The sequence below is a fragment of the Sarcophilus harrisii genome, chromosome 6 (genome assembly GCF_902635505.1).
Source record: "Sarcophilus harrisii chromosome 6, mSarHar1.11, whole genome shotgun sequence".
NCBI classification, from domain to species: domain Eukaryota; kingdom Metazoa; phylum Chordata; class Mammalia; order Dasyuromorphia; family Dasyuridae; genus Sarcophilus; species Sarcophilus harrisii.
The window spans coordinates 187,173,529-187,194,346 of record NC_045431.1 but is presented as its reverse complement, the minus strand read 5'-3'; the positions used below and the strand labels follow the sequence as shown (position 1 = coordinate 187,194,346).

Here is a 20,818-nt window from a genome sequence, read left to right as displayed (position 1 = left end):
AAATTACCCTCAATTAATCACTCTTTTTAACTTGAGAGACCAAGTCAGTTACCAATTCTTGTTATTTCTACTTCTATGACATTTCTTGAGTCTGTTCACTCCTCACATAGCCCCTTCTCTCCATAGTTGAGGTCCTAACCACCTTTTGCCTGCAGTGATGTCTAACTGGCCTTCTCAAGTCTCTTGTTTCTCCAATTCACATAGCTGTCAAAATCATTTTCCTTAAATGCAGTCTAAGAATGTTATTTCCCTATTCATTAAATCCCAATTACACACTATTGTCTCCAAGATAAAATATAGATTCCTCTGTTTGGTCTTTCAAACCCTTCACCATCTGGCCCTGATCTCCATTTATAATCTCTTTATAGATTTACTCTCTTTCTGTATTCTACAATCTAGCAAAGCTGGGCTTCTTACTGTGGTTTCTCACATATAGCTCTAGTGTCCCACCTCTATACTTCTGCAAAATGTAAATGCATGTTATGTACTCTCTTTCTTCTGCCTTATAGAATACCTGACTTAAGAATCATCTCAGACCATCACCTTCCACATGATATTTTTCCTGATCCCCATCTTCAGCTTCTTTGTATTCATTAAGTCCAAATATGTGTGGGTAAATCCCCTGGAGACAAAGTTCCATTTTTATCTTTGTATCCCTAAAACTTAGTGCCTGGCACATAGTTCGCAATTAAAAAGTACTTGTTGATTGAATGAGATTCAGTTTTCCCTCTATAAAATGGTGACAATCACATTTTCATTCTATGTAACTCATGGGGCCATTATGAAAAAAATACTTTGTAAACTCTGGAACCATGTAAATATGAGTTATGATTATTATTTCCTAAGGCAGCTCGTTCAATTTCCAAATATCTAAAATCATTAAGAATGTTTCCTTATGTTGAGCTGACATATCCATCTCTCTATTATTTCTACCTGGGGTGGGGCAGATTCCAACATTACATATATTGCTCACTAGTGATATTATGTTTACTTAAATTTTTTTTTCTCCTGAGGCAATTGCAGTTAAGTGACTTGCCTAGGGTCACACAGCTAGGAAGTGTTCAGTATCTGAGGTCACATTTGAACTCAGGTGCTCCTGACTTTAGGGCTGCACCATCTAGCTGCCCCGTATATTTACTTTTAAACATCATATAAATGACAATTTAAAAATTATGTCCAGTGCCAGATATGTTACTATTTATCTGTATTAGGAAAAAAGAGACCAATCCAAGCTTAAATCCTTATAATCTTTCAATTCATATCCATTCACTACCTAGATGAGATTGTCAAATTCCTTTAACACCTTGTTTAAAAAAATAAAAGGGTACTGCAAAACCTCCTGGTATTTCAAACAGATGATTTTTATGTAGAAGTGTTTGTTAGTTCAGACATTAATAAAGCTTATAAACCATAGGAAGGGCTACCTTCTCTCTATGAGATTTTCAAGCACCCTGAGGCTTAACACAGCATGAGTAACAGTTATTTTGAATTTATCCAAAGGAATTTTTTAAAATGTATGAATTGTTTGTACCTGATATACAGACAAAAAGTCGGTGAATTAGGTCACTGCTGCTGTGAAACCGGGATCTGATCTTTTCTCTTGTAGCCCTTTTTGAGGCCTGTAAGGCCAGCTGGATCTCTTCCTGGTCAGGGCCTTCTGACGAACAGGAACTTGTCTTCATACTGCTGTTCAAAAAGCACATATGTGGAAGGGTGATCAGCAGACATTCACTTCTCTTTTTAGATAACAACCTCTTACTGGATTACTTCTGTTGAAAAATCATCACTGTCAAGTGGTATAAGCAAGCATTAGTTTGTGTTCTCCAAGATTTCATATGATGACAATGTAATACTTTGATGGATCTGTAATCTCAACAGCACAGGTAGTCCCTTCCCTGCTACAGATTACAATTTATCATTTCCTTAGTATATTGAGCAATTCCTACCTATGTATTTCTTCCATTCCTCCCTAGAGAATTTATCCCAATGAGTTGTAAATTTTCCTTATAGTTTTTGGGGTTTTGTTGTTGTTATTCAAAATATTTCATGGATACTGGTGTAACACTTAAGTTTGTTTATTTATACTTGAATGATCAATGAAGTCTTTATTTTATTATTATGTCTTTTAAAAAGGATAAAGGATGTAAAAGATAAAAGATTTACCATGAAAAGATTGTTCTATTTCCAAAGGTTTTCTAAGATACTCGTTTTGAATATCATTTCTTTCACAGTGTTTTAAAAAAATATATTTATGGTGGAATATCAGGGGGAACATTTATAATAATTAACATTCGCAAAGTAGTTTGCAAATATTTGTTAGCACATCTTAGAAATTGTTTAAATATCCCTGTTCTCCAGATGAGAAACTAACGAAGACAACAAATATTTGTCCAAGGCCTTATTATCCAAGTGTCAGTAAACTAGAGAAAGAGCAGAACTGAGATTTTGACAGTATATTGTTACGGGAAATCAAATGATAATTGTAGACCGACACAATTTCATAGGTTATTGACAGGAAAATGACTGTAGTTGATCCAATTAATAGCAATAACTATTATGTAAGATCACACAAGATGAACATTGAGATTGAGAGATATCGTCTTTGATTGTTAATGGTTTCATCTTATTTAAGTAAGCCAGAAAAATCATTAAATAGAATATATAAGTTTCTTCTTATGTAACATGTGAAGGTTAGACTAGATCACTTCTGAGCTTCCTTCCAGCTAAATTTATATGATCTTATGTATTTTCCTCACCTTCAACTTCAATTCAGTACAGTACATATGTCCTCAGAAACTAAGAAAAAATAAAGATCGCTATCTGTACCTTCAGGTAATAACATGAGTGGTATTACCTGCCAAAGGATTCAATATGCAACTGCAATGGTTTAACACCAAAATGAGTATCGTATAATCTGATTAAAGAAACATTTAAAAGTTATCTCTTTTGTACAGAACACTTTGTTAGACATGAAGAGAGCAACAAAGTTTAAATAAGACTCTGTGGGGTAGCTATCCTGAGGCTTTATAGTGATATTATACATTATTCAGGCAGTGGCTGTCAATTCTGTGGATTACACAAACCCTGTTTCTTTTTCTTTCTCTGAATATGTTGAGTTTTTACTGTGAAGGGAGAGGAGAGAGAAGAAAGAAAAGTCAAATTAGTAAAGTTTGCTACAGTTTTGTAAATCACAGGATCACAGCTTTCTAGAGTTGGAAGGGACCTTGGAGATTATTTAGTTCAACCTCATCCTTTCAATGACAAAAGACATTTATCAAAGGGGTAAATGTTCTTTCTACTATGTCACACATACCAAAAAATCCTCCTAAATTATTCTAAGGAGGAATGTGAAATTGATGAGATTGAGGTTCAGCACCAAATGCTGAGATTGAGGAGAGCAATTGGTATCAAATGTTGCGGTTTGGCAGCAATTCACATGTGAAGAATTCACAATGGCCTTTCTTCTTGTTCAAAAAATAGGTTTATTTATGAGAATAAGTTTCAGACAAAAATGAAGAGATACCATAGGCACAAGGAATGATAAATATAAAATAGATTTGGGAGAGCATATAGTTAGCAAAGAAAGGGGTTTTTAACAATTAACAATGGAAAAGACAAGTTCCTTGTTGGTGTTTTTCTTCTTTATAATATAAGAGTTCTCTCTGTCAGAGAAGGTTTTTCGGGGAGGTTTTCTGGAGGCAGCTTTAGTTTCAGTTACAAGTTCAGTTCACCCAAAATCGCAGCCAGCTGATAAAAGTTCAGATCTTTTATTGTGTCCTTCAATATAGCCCAGTTACCTCAGAGGCCTATCTCTCTGCTTGGTTCTAAGAGGTCTTACAGCTTTGTCCTTTGCTTCTTCCTCTGCTTTCTTCAGCCTCCAGCCAGCACCAAGGTGAAAGATGAAAATGAATCTCTCTTAGAGGGCTTGTAGGCTTCCTCCCAGAGTGCTCCTCTCCGACCCCAGTAAATGTTCCAAAGTAAGACTCTTGAAGCTCTAAGAGCTTCCTCTATATATATGATCTCCCAAAGGTTAACTCCTCCTCTGAGAGAGAGGGATTCTGGGTTATCTCCCAGAGTGCTCTCTGGCCCTAAAAGCTTCAAGGGAGATGTGAATTCAGATATCTCATACTAAATCATGAAATCTCCCAAACGTGTGAACTCCAATGAGTACTTAAGTATTTCTTGCTTCTATGAGCTCTCTAAAGGTGTGAACACAAGCATTATTGTCTATCAGAATTAGCAACTTATCACCTTGTTAAGGATTTGCTCTAAGGTGTGAACCAATAAGCACTGTATCAATTGCATTGAGTTAACAAAAGGATTCTGACATCTCCCTTGAGTTTTCACCTTGTTTCAAGTTGAGTTGACACTAGGATTCCATCAGTTCCCCAATCGAACTCACAATTAACCAGGAGAAAGGGAATACAACATCAAGCAGCAATACTAACTGGCCTGCTAAATTCTTTCCCCAACTGTTTTTTTAAAAAATTATTTAATTTGAAAAAACAGTAAGGAAAAAAAGAACAGAAAAGGAATACAAAATAAAACAAAAGAACATTGTCATGTACCCAGCAGAACATCAGGAAGGATTCAAAATATATAACAACAAATTACCAGGCCAAGAAAAAATATATGTTAGTACAAGAAATTATATTTATGAATGTCTCTACTTTTATTTATTTTTCTTATCTAAGAAATTTTTTTTTCTTTTCTTTACTTCCTTGTAAATTGTTCTTTGGTTCTCTGTTGTGCACCTTATTTACTTTATCTTATTTTTCCCTTTTCATTGAGATACTATATAGAGTATCTATCTCTTCGGATGGGGCTGGACTATCTTCTCAAAGAATCCAGCAGTGAATATCAGATAACAAGGTTCTTTTATAGAGTAACAAGAACAAAGACATAATGGGGGAGGTACCTGGGTGGGGATGACCTAATGGGGGGAAAGCACCTAGGATGACATAATGGGAGGTACTAGAGAGACTCCTGATATTCTAATGATGTTTAAAATGGATAACGACCTTTATCCCATTAAACATTAAGAGGGAATAAGTATAGCCTAAGGTCTAAGATATAAGACCTTTATCCTATCAAACATAAGAGGGAATGGTTATAACCTGAGGCAGAGTAACTAAATAGGCCAATTTGGGAAACTGGGTCAGGACATTAAAAGAGAGCTGTGGCACAACACTCAAAGTTGTCCATTCCATTTTTTGATAGCTCATTATGTCATGTGCAACTTTATAACAATGATATCTATATTTTCATTGATAAAAATGCTAAAAGTAAAAAAGTCAAGCATTTATTTTGGGGGACATTCTATTACAGATCTTTATTCATGTTGATATGAAGCTATTAATGACTACTTTGGGGGTAGGGGTGACCATTCAACTAGGTCCAAATTCAACTAATTGTATCTAGTCTATATCTCTTCATTTTGTTCACAAGAATGTCATGACTCAACCAGTCAAGAAACATTTATTAAGTTCTTAGTATGTCCCAGTTACTGTGCTAAGTAACAAGGATACAAGGAAAGGCAACTTTTGATGAAGTCATTATAGTTCTTTGTAATCACCACTTCCCTTTTCTTCTTTGAATAACAAGCATTTAAAGGCAATTCTGCTCTCAAAGAGCTTCTAGACTAATAAGGAGATAACATACAAATAACTATACATGAACAAGATGTGTCTTCCTTTTTGATGTGAATTTTGAAATTAGTTTATTCTCTCCCCTCTTTTGGGAAATGTTAAAATGATCATCCTGGAAACTTAATTTCTCAGTCTCTCTTATTGCCACTGTTAAAGGCAATCATGATATGTCCAAACTGCCTTGATTAGCATCTTTAAGATACCAATGATGGGAACTTCCCAAATACTTTTATTAAGTCCTGATGGAATTGAGTTTTCCCAGAATATCTGTTAAGATTTGTTATGCCACAGTTCCTTTTTGATGTCCTGACCTAGTCTCTCCAATTGTCCTATTTAATTACTCTGCCTCAGGTTATAACCTTTCCCTTTTAATGTTTGACAGGATAAAGGTCTATCCATTTTAGACATCATTAGAATATCAGTAACCTCTCCAGTACCTCCCTCCATTGTGTCATCCTAGGTGCCTCCCCCCATTAGGTTATCCCCATCCAGGTACTTCCCCCATTATGTCATTGTTCTTCTTATCCTATAAAAATCTTGCTGTCCCAATACTCAGGGCTGGATACTTTGAGAAGATAGTCTCGTTCACCCCTGGGACCAACCATGGATCATTTGGTCCCAGTAAATCTCTCCATTCAATAAACTATTAAATTGGTCTCTAATCTCTGTCTTGTTCAGTTTCTCCAGCAGTACAGATTGTCTTTATCTCCCCAACTCTTTCCTGATATTTCCCCTCTTTCCCCTGAGAAACCCCCAAGATTATGTTTCCCCTATAAAAGATATGGTTATGATGAAGATCTCTACTAAGTCCTTTTCAGAATTAAGTCTGCTGTCAGATACTCTCATAGTGTTTTCTTTTAATCGCATCTTTCTCTTTACTATAGCCAACTCTGGTTAATCTGCTAAATTCCTCTATGGATTTAGCCTGCCACTCAATGGCATACTCACATCTCATGGCATATTCCTTCAATGACTTCTTCCAAACCCTTTCCTAGCTAACTTTATTGCTCTCCAAAATCTATTACATATTTACCATTCCTTTTGCCTAAAAATAGACCTCTTCATTTATATGTAACCTCTCTCTCTCTCTCTGTGTCTCTCTTTTTTTTTTTCTGCTGAGGCAATTGGGGTTAAGTGACTTGCCCAGGGTCACACTTGCCCAGGGCTTGGAAGTGTTAAGTGTCTGAGGCCAGATTTATGCTCAGGTCCTGCTGACTTCAGGACTGGTGCTCTATCCACTGCACCACCACTGCCCCCAGTAACCTCTTCTCTTAAATAAAGTTATCTTTTGGCAAGGAGAAAGCCCTTGTGTATTTGTCACATGTGCTTTGTGATGAGGTTCTGAGCAGGGCAGAGAGTTGTGGGAACCCTGTTCTGGTTGGCCCACAAGTCCTTGGTAAAAGAATTTGCGAACCCGAAAAGTTAGACGACAAAAGAAGTTTATTGTTGGAACTAAGAAGCCAGCCTTTGCTAGGAAGGCTGACTTCCTCAGAGGAGGCAAGGTAAAGTTTCTAGCAGAGAAATCCTGACAGAGAGGTAAAGAGGGGTGTGGTCCTTTAGGGAAATAGGTGAGAGAGATAAAGAGGAATTAACGCTGAAAAGAGAATGTCTTCTCAGTGGGCAGGGGGTCCTCAAAGGCAGCTGTACCAAGGAGAGAGGTTCCTTGGCATGTCTTGCTTTTGGCTTTCTGAAAAGAAGTGAACCAAGTTGCCCCTTTTTATAAATTAAAACTTTAGCTAGGGGCTGGCTGCAGTTTGAGTTGAAATCAGACTGAAATCTTTGAATTGAATAGAAATTTTCCATTTGAACGAGTGTTCCTGGATTAATCTCCTATTCAATAGAGGTTGAAATCTAGATCTCCAGTTCTGGCTAAGAAGGAGTGGTCCTGGACTCAACTAGTCCCACCAAGATAAACAGAATGAAACCACTCTATCTTGATTCTCTAGAACAGGTCTCTCAGGGGAAAACTTCTCTTAGGATTCAAGGTGTTTCTTAAGTCTTTCTCCCAAAGTCAGAGAGAAAAACAGTTTCAGTATTCCCCACATTACTTTGTGCCTTGTATTATAACTAGGATTGTTCCTCTGACCTCATCATATTCAATCATAATGATTATCATTATTAGTATTACTTTTGGTCTGGATGCACAATTTCTATAGTGTAGGCAGTTCCCTTTGTTATAGAAACTCTTTCCACCATTGTAGACTGGCAATTTATCTGTATTTATGTCACAGAAAGTTGCCAGGAGTCCTGAGAAGATACGTGACACAATAAAGTTAAAGTCACATAACAATATGACAGAGGTAGGACTTAAAATCATTTTTCTGATTCTTAAGACTAGCTCTATATTTTTTATACCAAACTGCCTTGCCATCCATCTAAAAATGCTGTCAAAAAGAAAATGAATTTAGTTTGATTTGATTTGTTCTTGATGAAGTCATTACAGTTCTTTGTAATCACCAGTTCCTTTTTTTTCTTCTTCAAATAACAAGTATTTTCTCTCATTCCCAAACCCCAAACCAAAAGATAAAAGAAAAACAAAGACCTTGTAACAAATATGCATAGTCAAAGCAAAGCACATTTTCATAATGGCTAGGTCCAAAAATGAAATCATTCTGTTTCTTGTATCTCATACCTTTCAGAAATTGAATAGCATGTATCATCACTAGTCCTCTGGAATTGTGGCTGATCAATGAATCAATCAGAATTCTGAAGTCTTTAAAAGAAATATGCCTCCAAAATACTGTGATGGTATAAATTGTTCTTCTAGTCTTCTCAAAGCCCTGCATCAATTTCATCCAAATTTTCCCAAGTCTCCCTGAATCCATCTTTTTTTCCCCCTCATGGTACAACAGTATTCCATCAAATTCATGAACCATAATTTTTTCAACCATTCCCCAAGGTATGGGCACTCCTTGGTTCAAGTTCTTTGCTACTATAGAAAGAGGTGCTATAAATATTTTTGTTATATTGTTTGTTTTGTTTCTTTAATCTTTTTGAGATAAAGGCTATTTACACTCTAAATCCCCCAAACCTAAACAATAAGCTATTGAGGCTTGGGGTGGGGAATTATTATTCAATGAAATTCAATGACAGCAAGTCAACACATCACCTCAGAAAGTCATTGATCCTCTTCCAGAATAAAGGACTTACAACAATAAGATAAAGTCCCAAAGAATTTAAAGTAGTCATGCTGGGTTAGAGTTCAGTCACTTTTTGGACAGAGTTTTAAATTGCTTCCCAGAAAGGCTGGACCAATCCAAAGTTCTACCAACAGTAATAATATTCCTGTTTCCTTCCAGCCCCAGGAAAATTTATCATTATCCATCTTTGCTATCTTTCCCAATCTGATGGCTGTGAGAGAGAACTCATTATTGCTTTTATTTAATTTTCTCTATTTGTTAATAATTTGGAGCCTGGATGTTTATAACTTTAATTTTTTCCTTTGAAAACTTCCTGTTTACAACTTCTGACCATTTACCAATTGGAGAATGACTTGTATTCTTATAAGATCAATTTCTTATCTTGGAAATACTTTTATCAGAAAAACAAGTCACAAATATATTCCCCAAGTTAACTGTTTACATTCTAATTTTATCTGCATTAATTTTGTTTGTGCAAAAACCCCTTTTCAATTCCATGTCTATTCTTGCTATCTATATGTTCACGAACTCCATTGATCCCAAAGGAAATTTTTATCTTGCTCCTCTCATTTGTTTATAGCCTGGTATTTTACATGTAAGTCACCTATCTAATTGTAACTTATCTTGATATATGACATGAGGTATTGATGTAATGGAACTGTGTCCCCTGATCTTTGTGGAAGGGGGGGCCACCTTGCCTGGGAAAATTCCTAAAAATGATCTCCACCCTCTTACCTGATTCCTACAGGAAACTCCCACTTTCTAATTGATCTGGGAATCACTTTGGTCTGGGAAATAATCACTACCTTTTACTGATTTGGAAATTAGCCCCTAATTGCTCGCTAGCCCCAAACCATAGAAGGCTAATAAAAAACAAGATTCTTGCTATCTTCCTAATCAGGAAGCAGCCTGCTGAGGAAATAGTTTCTCAATGAAAATAAACTCTTTTTTTTTTCTTTTTTGCCAAAAACCTTGCTTGCAGATCCAGACTGCAAATTCTTTCACATAAAACTGTCACTGGCTTGGGGACCCCCACTGCTCTTAGGGTATTTCTCACTCCTCAACAGTAGTAGTAGTAGTAATAGTAACAACTAGCATTTATATAGTAATCTAAGATTTAAAAAGCTTCACAAACACCCTGAGGGTGTTATCTCATTTATCTCTATTATTTTCTCCATTTTGCAGAAGAGAAAACTGGAGCTGAGAGAGGGAAATGATTTATCCAGAGTCACCCAGGTAATAAATGTTAGAGACGGTATTTGGACTCTGGATTATGTAATTCCAAGTCTGCATTCTATTCACTGTACCACTTAGCTGCTCAAACGATTCATACCTTGAAAGAGCTCACATTCTAATGCAGGAAAAAACAAAAATCATGTAGACGCAAGAAATATAAAAAGTAAATTGGAGGTGATTTTAAGAGAAGGCAGTATCCCTGAGGAAGGGATACTGGATCACTTGGCTCTAGGAAAGGTTTCTTGCAGAAGATGGGTTTTTTAGTTGATACCAGGAAATCAGGAAAGCCAGGAGACAAATATGAGAACAGAGAGAATGCTATGCTTGGAGGACAGGCAGTAAAAAGGCAGAGTCAGGATATGGAGTGTGAGAAACATCAAGGAAAGCAGTGTCATTGGATCATAGAGTTCATAACTACCCAATACAAAAGTCATGGGCCAAAGGTAAAGCAATGTTTGCTGTCTCCATGACCCAGGACAACCAGAATCCAAGAACAGTTAAACAAACCATGAATTGATGTTTCTTGACCCTGGGCTTACTTAGCACCTCTCTCCAATCACCCATACCACTTATGGTATGGCTAGTCTAGCAGAACCAAAGACTTGACACATGATAATTTAACAAAATCCAACTCAATACTTTGGATATCCACTACCCATTTTTTAGTGCTCAGCTCCAACTATGGAAGTTGGCTGTATTATAGTCAGCATAATGATGAATGGAGCCCTTTGGTTACAAAAGCATGCTAGAGCCTGGGACAAACAGCTAGCACTTAAGCAACAACTCCTTAGCAACAACTGCAAATCTCTGACTTGGGGACACCGAGGCAGACAGTCCCATAACACCAGTGTGGAAAAGCTGAGAACTGTTTATGCTAGGGTGGACAACCCCATAGTACTATTCTGCCTCAGTTTCCCTACATTAGTTTCCCTGAATTGTTTTGCCTCAGTTTGCTTGAGTTGTTCTGCCTCAGGCTCTGTGGTGGCAACCCCCCTTCCTGGCCATTAGGAGTGAGATAATTAGGGCTGGGAGCCCTGACCACTAGCATTCCAAAGAGTCATAAAATGCAGATGGTCTGTCTTAAGATATATAAGTATATCTCCAATCTCAGACATCCTGGCTCTTAGTCTAACCAACTTATCAGAATTTATGATACTTCTTCATCCCCAACCTGTCAGAACTGAATTTATGGTCTGTTTCTGGAAATTCCCGCTTACTAGTGATCTTACCCTCCCACCCACCCCGCCCTTTTTTTCCTGATTGCTGGAGCCCTATAAGAATCACTGGAATCCCTCACTCCTTGCTGGATACTTTGAGACAAGAGTCTGATCCAGCTGTCTAGAGTCAAAATGGATCCTTTTTGCCCCCAATCCATCTCTCCCTCTAATAAAATATTAAAAACTCTAATCTCTATCTTGCCTCAGTTTTTCCAGCATTACATTATCACTGCTATAAAGCTTTGACCTTCCTGTACAGGGGCAGACAAGCCTACAGAAACAGCATGCTAAGTCTCTGAACTGCTGATGCCAGTCTAGAGAACTGAGGGAGAGGGAATGGGATATAAGACTGTGTGTGTGTGTGTGTGTGTGTGTGTGTGTGTGTGTGTAGATTTGGAACACTCCACTAAGCCTGAAGAAAATCACTTAGTATTCAGCTAGGGCCAGTCTGTCCACCAAAAGTCACTTGGAGCAGAGATCTAGGCTGGTGAACTGTGAATTACCCAATGTAAGAAGAGGCTGAGATGCACTGATTGAGACTGAGATGCTCCTAAGGAAACCACCATAGAGATATTTGGAAAGTAAAAAAATAGTAGAAAATAAAGGAAGGAAAAGACTGAAATTAACAAAAATCTCAGAAAGTAGAAAATTCAAAGATCTTGAACATAAACAGATACAACAACAGGGAGAACACTAACAACAGAAGGAAAAAGATCTTCCAGATCCAATAAACAAGTTTTTGCAAAATAATGGAAAATGATCCAACATTTTATGAGACACAGGACCATGTAGAAAGTGAGAAATGAAACAACAACATGCTGTTCCTTTGTGATTCAAAAGAGAAATGAGAATTATGAATATAGAATGTATAGCAAAAATAATAGGTAGAATAGAAAAACTAGATCCTGTGATGATGTCTCATCAATGAAACAAGAGAAAATAATAAATTGGAAATAGAAATATACAGAAGAGAAAGATGGCCTAGAAGAAGAGAAGCAAAATACAATTGTTTTAAAAGAAAATAGGTTCCTTATGCAGACAAAACATAGAGAGAACCTAAGGATTATAGATCTTCCAGAAGAATGTGACTAGATGAAAAACATGAGCAGTATAATCCAATAAATAATATAAAAGAACTGCCCAGAACTTCTGAATACAGAAAATAAAATACCAATTGAAAGAATTCATTGATACCTCCAGAAAAAATTTAAGGTTGCAAATTCTAGGACACCTAGTAGTTAAATTTAACAATTCAATTCAAAAACAAATTATGTAAGCAATTAGGAGAAGAATTCTTAAATAAAAAGGAAAGGATTTTTCAAATAATACAACAGTATTAAGAACCCATCAGAAAACAAAGAAGAGAATGGAATAAAATATTCCAAAGAACAATGAAGCTCAGAATGGTGCCCAGAGTGATCAATGCTGCAAATATGAGCTTAACCATAAATAAAAGAAGATAAACATTCCAAAACAATGATATTTGAAACATTTTAGGAAGATGGAATAGATTATTTGATTCTCACACATCCCAGACAAAAGAAATATAGGAATGATCCAGCAACCAAGAACAGCAATAACAGAAATTGCAAAAAGACCAGAAAGACCCTTCTTTCTAAATATATACAATGAGACAGAGAAGGCAGAAGTCTGATGGGAGTCACAGTGTAGGGCAGGTCTGGGGCATTATGGAAAGAACTAATATTTTGCCTATGGGTGACTCAAGGTTTTTTGTGGGATTACAATACAACATGGAAGTGGGAAGAGTAGCAGGAGGATGCAAAGGAATGTGTGATTTGCCTTCCTCAAAGTGAGAAATAGCAATAAGGGGAAGGTGACTTTTTTGGTCTCAGTAAGAGAAAGGTCTTTAGAGGAGTGGGTTAGGAGGAGAGAAAAAAAATACTAAAAGATGGAGAGGAAGGAAGGAGGCTTTGCTTTGGTGGTAGAAGGGGGTTCCACTAATGAAGTTTGTAAGGATGAAATGTTTTGTGAAGGAAGATGGGGACCTTGTGTGCGGAATTTGGTGCCTGAAAAGACTATTCATTCCATCTTAGGGGTGGTGGGAGGTTGGCACTTCTTGGAGCAAGTGGCATCTCAAGGAGTCAAAGATATGAATCCAAAGTGAAGATTCTGAGACATTGGGGGAGAGGGGAATGGAATTGTTGGGGGAGGGGAATAGATCAGTGATGGGTTACATAATCAGGGATGTGGTGGGGGAGGAAGGGGTACAGTATCTTCTCTGACACTGGCAAGAACTGGCACTCTTTGGAGAGTGAGGCACAATGGAAAATGACTACAAGGCAATATCAGAAAATGCCCAGAGAGGAGAGTCTAAAATGGATGGAAGTTTTGACTGCATAATAAAGAGAAACTAGATAATTTTAGGGGTCATTAATTAGAAAATGAGATTCTAGTGTAAAAAGAAAAATTGAATAATGAAGAGAGTAAGAGGAATCCTTTCTGAAAAGGGGAGGTGTCAAAAAATTAAATTAAAAAAGTTAATGAGTACAACTAGTTGAAGGGGATGACAGGAAAGGAGAATGTACTTGACTGAGAGGAGAAAAAGGGAGGGGGAGAATAAACAAAAGCAGAAGAGAAAATGGAACTAATAAGCAAGACCCCAAAGGGAAAGAAGTAGTAGATGAAATGAGGACATCAGGTATGAGGGAAAGAGAGCTAGGGGGAAGAGGGCCATTTTATAAAAAAGATTAAGGTAAAGCAACTAAAGGAACATAGTACTGTTTATGGCAGAAGAGGAAAAACATATTTAAAAAAATAAAAGACAAAGGGATATATAAATCTAACTCATAACTTTAAATGTGAATAGATAACATAATCTAATGAAATGAAATAGAGTGATAGATGAGAAAACAAAACACCATAATTTGTTGCTTACAAGAAACATATATAAAAACCCCAAAGGCATAGAAAAAAAATAACAGTGAGGGAACAGAAAAATTTTCTTTGCATCAAGTGAATCAAAACTGACAGTAGTTACAATCATATTATCTGATAAAGTAAAAATAAACGTTAAAAAAATAAAAAGCGCAAATAAGTAAACTATATTATACTGAAAGGAAGTATAGAACAAACCAATTTAACTTACACACTTAGCATCCAAATCATAAAGGAGACATTATCTGAGCTACAAGAAGATAAAGAGTGTAAGACAACAGTGACAAGAGACTTCAATATTCTTCTTTCAACTATGATAAATATAACTGGAAAAGAAATAAAAGGTAACTGAAAAAATTGCTGAAAATTTTAAGGTAAAAAACTTAGTGTCTTCTAAATGGAACTGCAAAAAGATATACATGTTTCTCAGCACCATAAGGAACTTTTACAAAAATTTACTACATATGAGACAGAGAAATATTGCAAACAAATATAAAAAAGAAGAAATAATATATTCTTTAAAGACCATATGCAATGAAAAACAATAATTGGTACAGGGACCACAAGTAAAAGATACAAACATAAATGGAGACTAAACAATGAAATTCTAAATAATGAGTCGGTCAAAGAACAAATCATATAAACAATAACTATGTAAAAGAAAATGAAAATGAGGAAACAACATACCAAAATTTCTGGGATGCTAGTAAAGCAGTCCTCAGGGGAAAAATTATATTCCTATAAACATACATACAAACAAACATACAAAATAAAGAGGATTAATAAACTCAACATGTATTTTAAATAAATAGAAAGCCAACAAGTGAACAAAACAAAATAAACACAAAAGAGATAATAAAAATTAAAGGGGGGGGGGAAATAAATTGGAAACAAAAAACCTATAGAAACTATATAAAAAAGTAATATCTAGTTCTTTGAAGATTGAAAATTGATAAACCCTTAGCTAATCCGATTAAAAAGAAGAGCAGAAAATCATAGCAAATAAACAAAATGAAATCACAGCAAAACCAAAAAAAAACAAGAATCAAAATACATCATGCACAGTTATATGTTAATAAAATTATAAACACAAAAGTAGAGGAATACCTTAAAATATGAAATACCAAACTATCAGAATAACAGAGATCTTAAATAACCCATTCTCATAAAAAGAAATAAATCTAGCCATAAAAATAACTACCAAAGAAAAAAACTCCTCATCCTAATGTATTCACAGCAGAACTCTATCAAACTTTTAAAGAACAATTAATACCCATCTTTCACAAATTATTTTCAAAAATTGTGAAAGTTCCCTATCAGAATCCTTTTATTAGTATGAAGGTAGTTTATGAGGCATAGAGTTTTAATTATAGGAAATTTTACCTGGTCTGGTTCAAAAGAAGGGATGATCCTAGATTGCTCGTGTATGTGTGTGTGTGTGTGTGTGTGTGTGTGTGTGTGAGAGAGAGAGAGAGAAAGAGAGTTAATCTAGTGTAAACTACATAATCACATCACTCCAGTGGAAAAGACTGAAATGTAAAGTTGCCACTCACAATCTACATTCGGATAATACAATTTTGTGTGTGTGTGTGTAATGTTATTGTCCTCTTTAAGGATGATGTATTTAATCAATTGATGAATATATTACTGTTATAATATGTGTGTTAGTATTGGTTCTTTCTGGTATACTATGTTATTTCTGTAGATAAATACATATTACTTCCATTTGAAATGTTTCAACCAGACTGCTTCCTAACAGCCTTCGAATTTCTTCAGGTACTTTCTTTGACAATGGCTAAATCCAACTGCCCCACCACCTACAGGTCCTTACTGAGGATGAAATAGCCTCCAAGAGTATTATACCAAGAGAGAGAAGGTGAGGAAAAAAGTACTAGTATCAAAGGATCTGAGGATAGAGAAAGGGTCAGCTTAACCCCCATATAGGGAAATGATTGTGGAAACAGGGATACTAGGACTTTCCTTTATTGCAAAGGGAAGAAAGGGTGACTAAAGATATTGCCAGTGATAGATTGAAATACTTCTCACAATGGGCTTTGCTCCTCCAGAAACTTTGAGAGACTGACTATCTCCAAACCTTTCATTCTGTTATGTTCCTTTCTTGAGAATGATGCTTACTTCTTAACCAACCCCTCAACTGTCTTGCCTGTGACAATATTTAGTTATAAATTATTATCTTTTCTTCTGGCCATTGTTGGGAGGGGATAGCTAGTTGGCACAAAAAGAAAAAAACAAATTTCCTACTGTTTGGTTCGATATAATTTCACCCAAGAACCCCAGGTAGAACAAGGTGGGTGGGGTAGTATAATAGTGGAGTCTAAGTTCTCACCTTTCCTCTCTACTCACCATAGCCACATTATGAATATTCTTAAGTGGGTTTTCTATGCTTCTTACTATTGTAGGAGTTTTGTGTTTTTAAATAAAAAGTTTCAATGTTTAAAAAAGAGGTTTATTTAGATTAGGATTTGTGTGCCTCAGAACTGGTGAGGGATCACCATTAAAAAAAAAAAAAGCTGAGATCTCTATGAGCAAAGCAAAAGTTTATTGTACGTTCTCGAGAGAATCAGGCATCCCCACCTGTTGAGAAGACAATTGAAGGGAGGAGGCACCTTTTAGGACAGATTTGACACTTAAATAGTCCCTAACACAAATATCCCTCCCACTGACCATCATTTTCATTGGCTGAAGATCTTACATTCTAAATGGGGGAACTACCCAAGAAATTGAACTTGGCCAATAAGTACATAGTTGCCCATATTTGACTGAAGTAGGGAGAAAATGATGTCATGGGAGGATAGCAGGAAGGGGACTTAGGTATGCCCTTGAGTCAATGCTCAAGGACTGTCAGGCTTACTCCAACTCTGAAGTAGATGAAGCCTTACTCAATTTTCACAACTGTCCTGAGAGATCTCACCTCATTTCATTCAGATTCAAAATATTATTATTCAGTACATGCTTACACTATCACATATCATATATACCTATCACAAAGATATTATTCAAGTGATTCCTTGAAGAGCTTTGACAAGACTTTATATACTTCTCCCAACTCTCCCTCCTGGGAAGAGGCCAAGAAGAAAACTAACATTTTGGGCTCTAGAATATAAAGTAAACATTTTTTAAAATCAAGTTCTTAAATTTTACAAAGACCAACTGATTATATAAACTACATATATTGAACATGAAAACTTGAAGTCTCATTTTCCCCTTAAATGTAATAAATTCAAGAAACCATGCTTAGCTGCAGCAGATGGCATCCCAGACCCCTATTCCTGGCAGGCAATTATGTTTCTGCATCGAATTAGGTATAAGTGGTGTTATAAACTGCAGTAGGGAAGATATGTGATGCTAAATTCCCATCAAGGTAGTCAAAAAAGCTTTTCAGGTTCAACCTTTAAGTCCTAGCCAATTTGATAAATGGTTAGTACAAAAGATTAAAAAAAGCCAATCAGGCCAAATGTCACTGCTGCAGGAATATAATATACTGAGAGAGAAATCAAGTGAAGTGTCCCTGAACTTCAATAAAAGAGTGAGAGTCATAAAATCTGAAGTTTATATTATGGTGTCAAAAGAACAATTAGTTCTTTTGGTAGATTGGGGCAAGGAAGAAGGGGACACGGATTATTCATTGCTGGGAAGGGCAAATCTTTTACTACATGATTCAATGGCATACTTCATTTTTTTTTTTTTTTAAACAATGTTCCTCTCTGTTTCTGCTTCTTTTGCTTAATTAACTTTAAGTGTGACTTTTAAGATTTATGGAAACTTTCAAGTAAATTGGGAGGGTTAGTTTAATATAGATCCAATGGGTTTCAAAAAATAGAATGCTTTAGAACAGAAAATCAATAAGGCCATGATCAGGGAATATCCAGAAGCAGCAATACTTATAGATACCCATGGAGAAATTAATAAGAAAAAGTAGGGTGTAGAAAACATAAATTTATTTATGACATAAGCATTTTTATTGATCAGTAAAATAGTTCAGATAACTGAGTCTAAGTAAGTAGTAAGTACATACAGTTTGGTTAGGTGCCATTATATTATCTATTACATGGAACTATGATGATAGAGGCTAAGGCACATATCTAACCCAGAGACATTGCTGGAATGTTCCTTTCTACTACTGTACTATATTCCTGTAAACTAATATTTATCATCAATTTCATATTGCTCCTAAAAAATCTAACTTTATATAGTACCTATTAGAATCTACATATATTTATTTGTATCATTCCTTTTGGATACCAATAATGCCAAAAGTAGTTTGTGCATGAGACTCAGTATAATATACATCAGTGAAGACAAGTATGACTGGTAAAGGGAATGATTCAGTAAAAGGAAGAATTATGTTTTTGTGGATTCCCTACAGTGTTGAAGGAAAAACAATGCCAAAGAATGAGAAGGCATAAATGGGTTGTGATCTGATTGTGGAGGGAATCCCCATAATAAAGCGGGCAACAAAAACCCAAAGTATATATTTCATAAGAACTGGGTTAGAGAACATTGAAGATCCCTTGTCACTGTTTCTGTATGCCTATTTTATGCATTCTCTTCATTCTATTTTCCACATGTTATAAACTCTCTGAGACTACAGAGTAGTTTCTAAGTTTAATTACTACAAAACATATTCATTCATTATTTATTGAGTGCCTAATGGTATTTTGCGATACATTTAAGTCAGCATACTAAGTGAGCTGGAGTCAAGGAGACCAATTAGGAGACCACTGCCATATTGCAGTTGAGAAATAATGAAGGCCTAAAGTATGGTGGTAGCAATGGAAACGCAGAGAAAGAAACATGAATTAACGGCTGTGGAAGTGGACTCAAAAGAACTCAGTAATAGATTGGTCTGAATAGGGGAGAAAAGAAGGAAAGGAGGAAGTCAAATATGTCTCAGGTTTCCAGCCTGGGTGATAGATGGGATGGTAGTGCTATTAAAAGGGGAATCAGGAAGAGGGACAAGTTTTAAAGAAGATAATGAAGAGTTTGGTTTTCCATATGGTAAATCAAAAATGTTGGACAGACATTCAGGTGGTGATGTTCAGGTTTCATTTTGAAGAGCAAGGAGATGCTAGGTTTATATTTCAGAATCATTTAAAGAGATGAAAGCTGCAGTTATGAGAAAGAGCAAAGAAATGAATGTTTACTGGAGTATGAGGAAGTACAGAAGCCAACACAAAGAACAAATAAAGAATGTCTCCAGAGGTAAGGAGACAACCTTTTTAATTCTATGACACCAAAAGGGTGCATTGTTACAGGAGTCAAGGGAGGAAAGTTTCAAGAATGAAGGAATAGTCAGTGGTGTCAAATGTAACAGTGTGAAGAAAGGTTAAAAGTCACTGCATTTGGTGACTAGAAAAATACTGGTGACTTTTGAGAGAGAAATTTTTAATAGAATATTGAAGGTGACCAGTATAGAGAAGTCAGGAATTGAAGAATGAATGTGTGACAACAAAGTAGAGAGAGCAAATTTTGACAGAAAAGTTAAGGAGAAAGATAAGATGTTATCTATAGGAGCTGAAATTTTGTATTTCACTTTTAGGGAGAGAAATATGTTTTTAGGCAGAAGAGAAGGATGACCTCTAAGTCCATATTAACATTTTACAGGTTTATGAGCCATTAAGAGGGAGAGATTGAAGATGTGAGAGATGGGAGATGTAAGAGAGAGAAAGGATAATTGATTTAAAATGGCTCTGAGGACAGGTGAAGGAACTGTATCATAAGCTTACACAGAAGAGTAAGCCTTGGAAAGGAAGAGACTCTTCTTCTGTAAGGCAGGTGAGAAAGATTGAAATGAATGAAAGTAAATGATCAGGTGAAAAGGGAGTTGGTGGCACTCACTTCAATAATCTTTCTCTTCTAAGGCCATCTTTTCACTTGTCTCCATAGGGAAAGCTTAGAATATTCTTCAAGGTGAAGAGGATAGTGAATAGATCAAAAACAATTAAAAAGTACTGAAGATCTAGTATGAATGTGCAGTGTAGTCAATCAAACTTTGTCTAATAAACAGTAGCATAATGTTAGTAGAGACCACAGAATGTGAAATCAGAGGACTGGTTTAAAATCCTTAACCTGTTGTTTACTAGATGAAAGATCTTGGAAAAACCTTTTTAACTTCTATCAACTTGAAATTTCCTATTGCGAAATGAATCGCTAAAATCCTTTCTATCTTTAAATTCTATAATCGATCAATCAACAATAATTTATTAAACATTTAATATTTTCCAGGCACTGTGCTAGGAGCCGGAGATTCCCGTGCAAAGAATAAAGTAATCCCTACTTTCCAAGGGCTTGCAGTTCATAGTATAGTTGAAGTTTCTAAAGGAGTCTGTGTCACAGAAATGTTACAAATTGCTGTTTCATAGGAGCTGACATCTTCATTTTCTCTATTACTTTTTCTAATGTGATTTTGGATCCCAAAGAAAAATCATATACCAAACAATGAATAGTAAGCATATGTAAATTGTCTCTTCAGAGAATCCTCTATGGGGAATTAGTGTAGCCGACAAATGAGAAAGAAGATACACGATATTTGGATGCTTCAAAATAAATACCTTATTGTTATGTGATGCTACAAGCAATGACTAAATTGAATAGCTAACAATGTAGTTATTTTTCTGCATTGGAAATTAGTTTAAAAGAGTCTTAAAAACATGTTATAACA

The 20,818-nt window shown here is 35.8% G+C and overlaps 1 protein-coding gene across 4 annotated transcripts in view; it reads right to left on the bottom strand.

Annotated features, from left to right (window-relative positions):
• The window catches only part of ZFYVE28 (zinc finger FYVE-type containing 28), a 182,657-nt gene that overhangs the window by 25,568 nt on the left and 136,271 nt on the right, over positions 1-20,818 (bottom strand). For 2 of the 4 annotated variants that reach the window (XM_031942322.1, XM_031942324.1), the window contains exon 9: positions 1,532-1,686. In XM_031942322.1, coding sequence (XP_031798182.1) covers positions 1,532-1,686 — 155 coding nt within the window. Of the gene's footprint in view, positions 1-1,531; positions 1,687-20,818 lie in introns of those variants that run through there. The other 2 variants (XM_031942323.1, XR_004230199.1) reach the window with 2 other exon arrangements.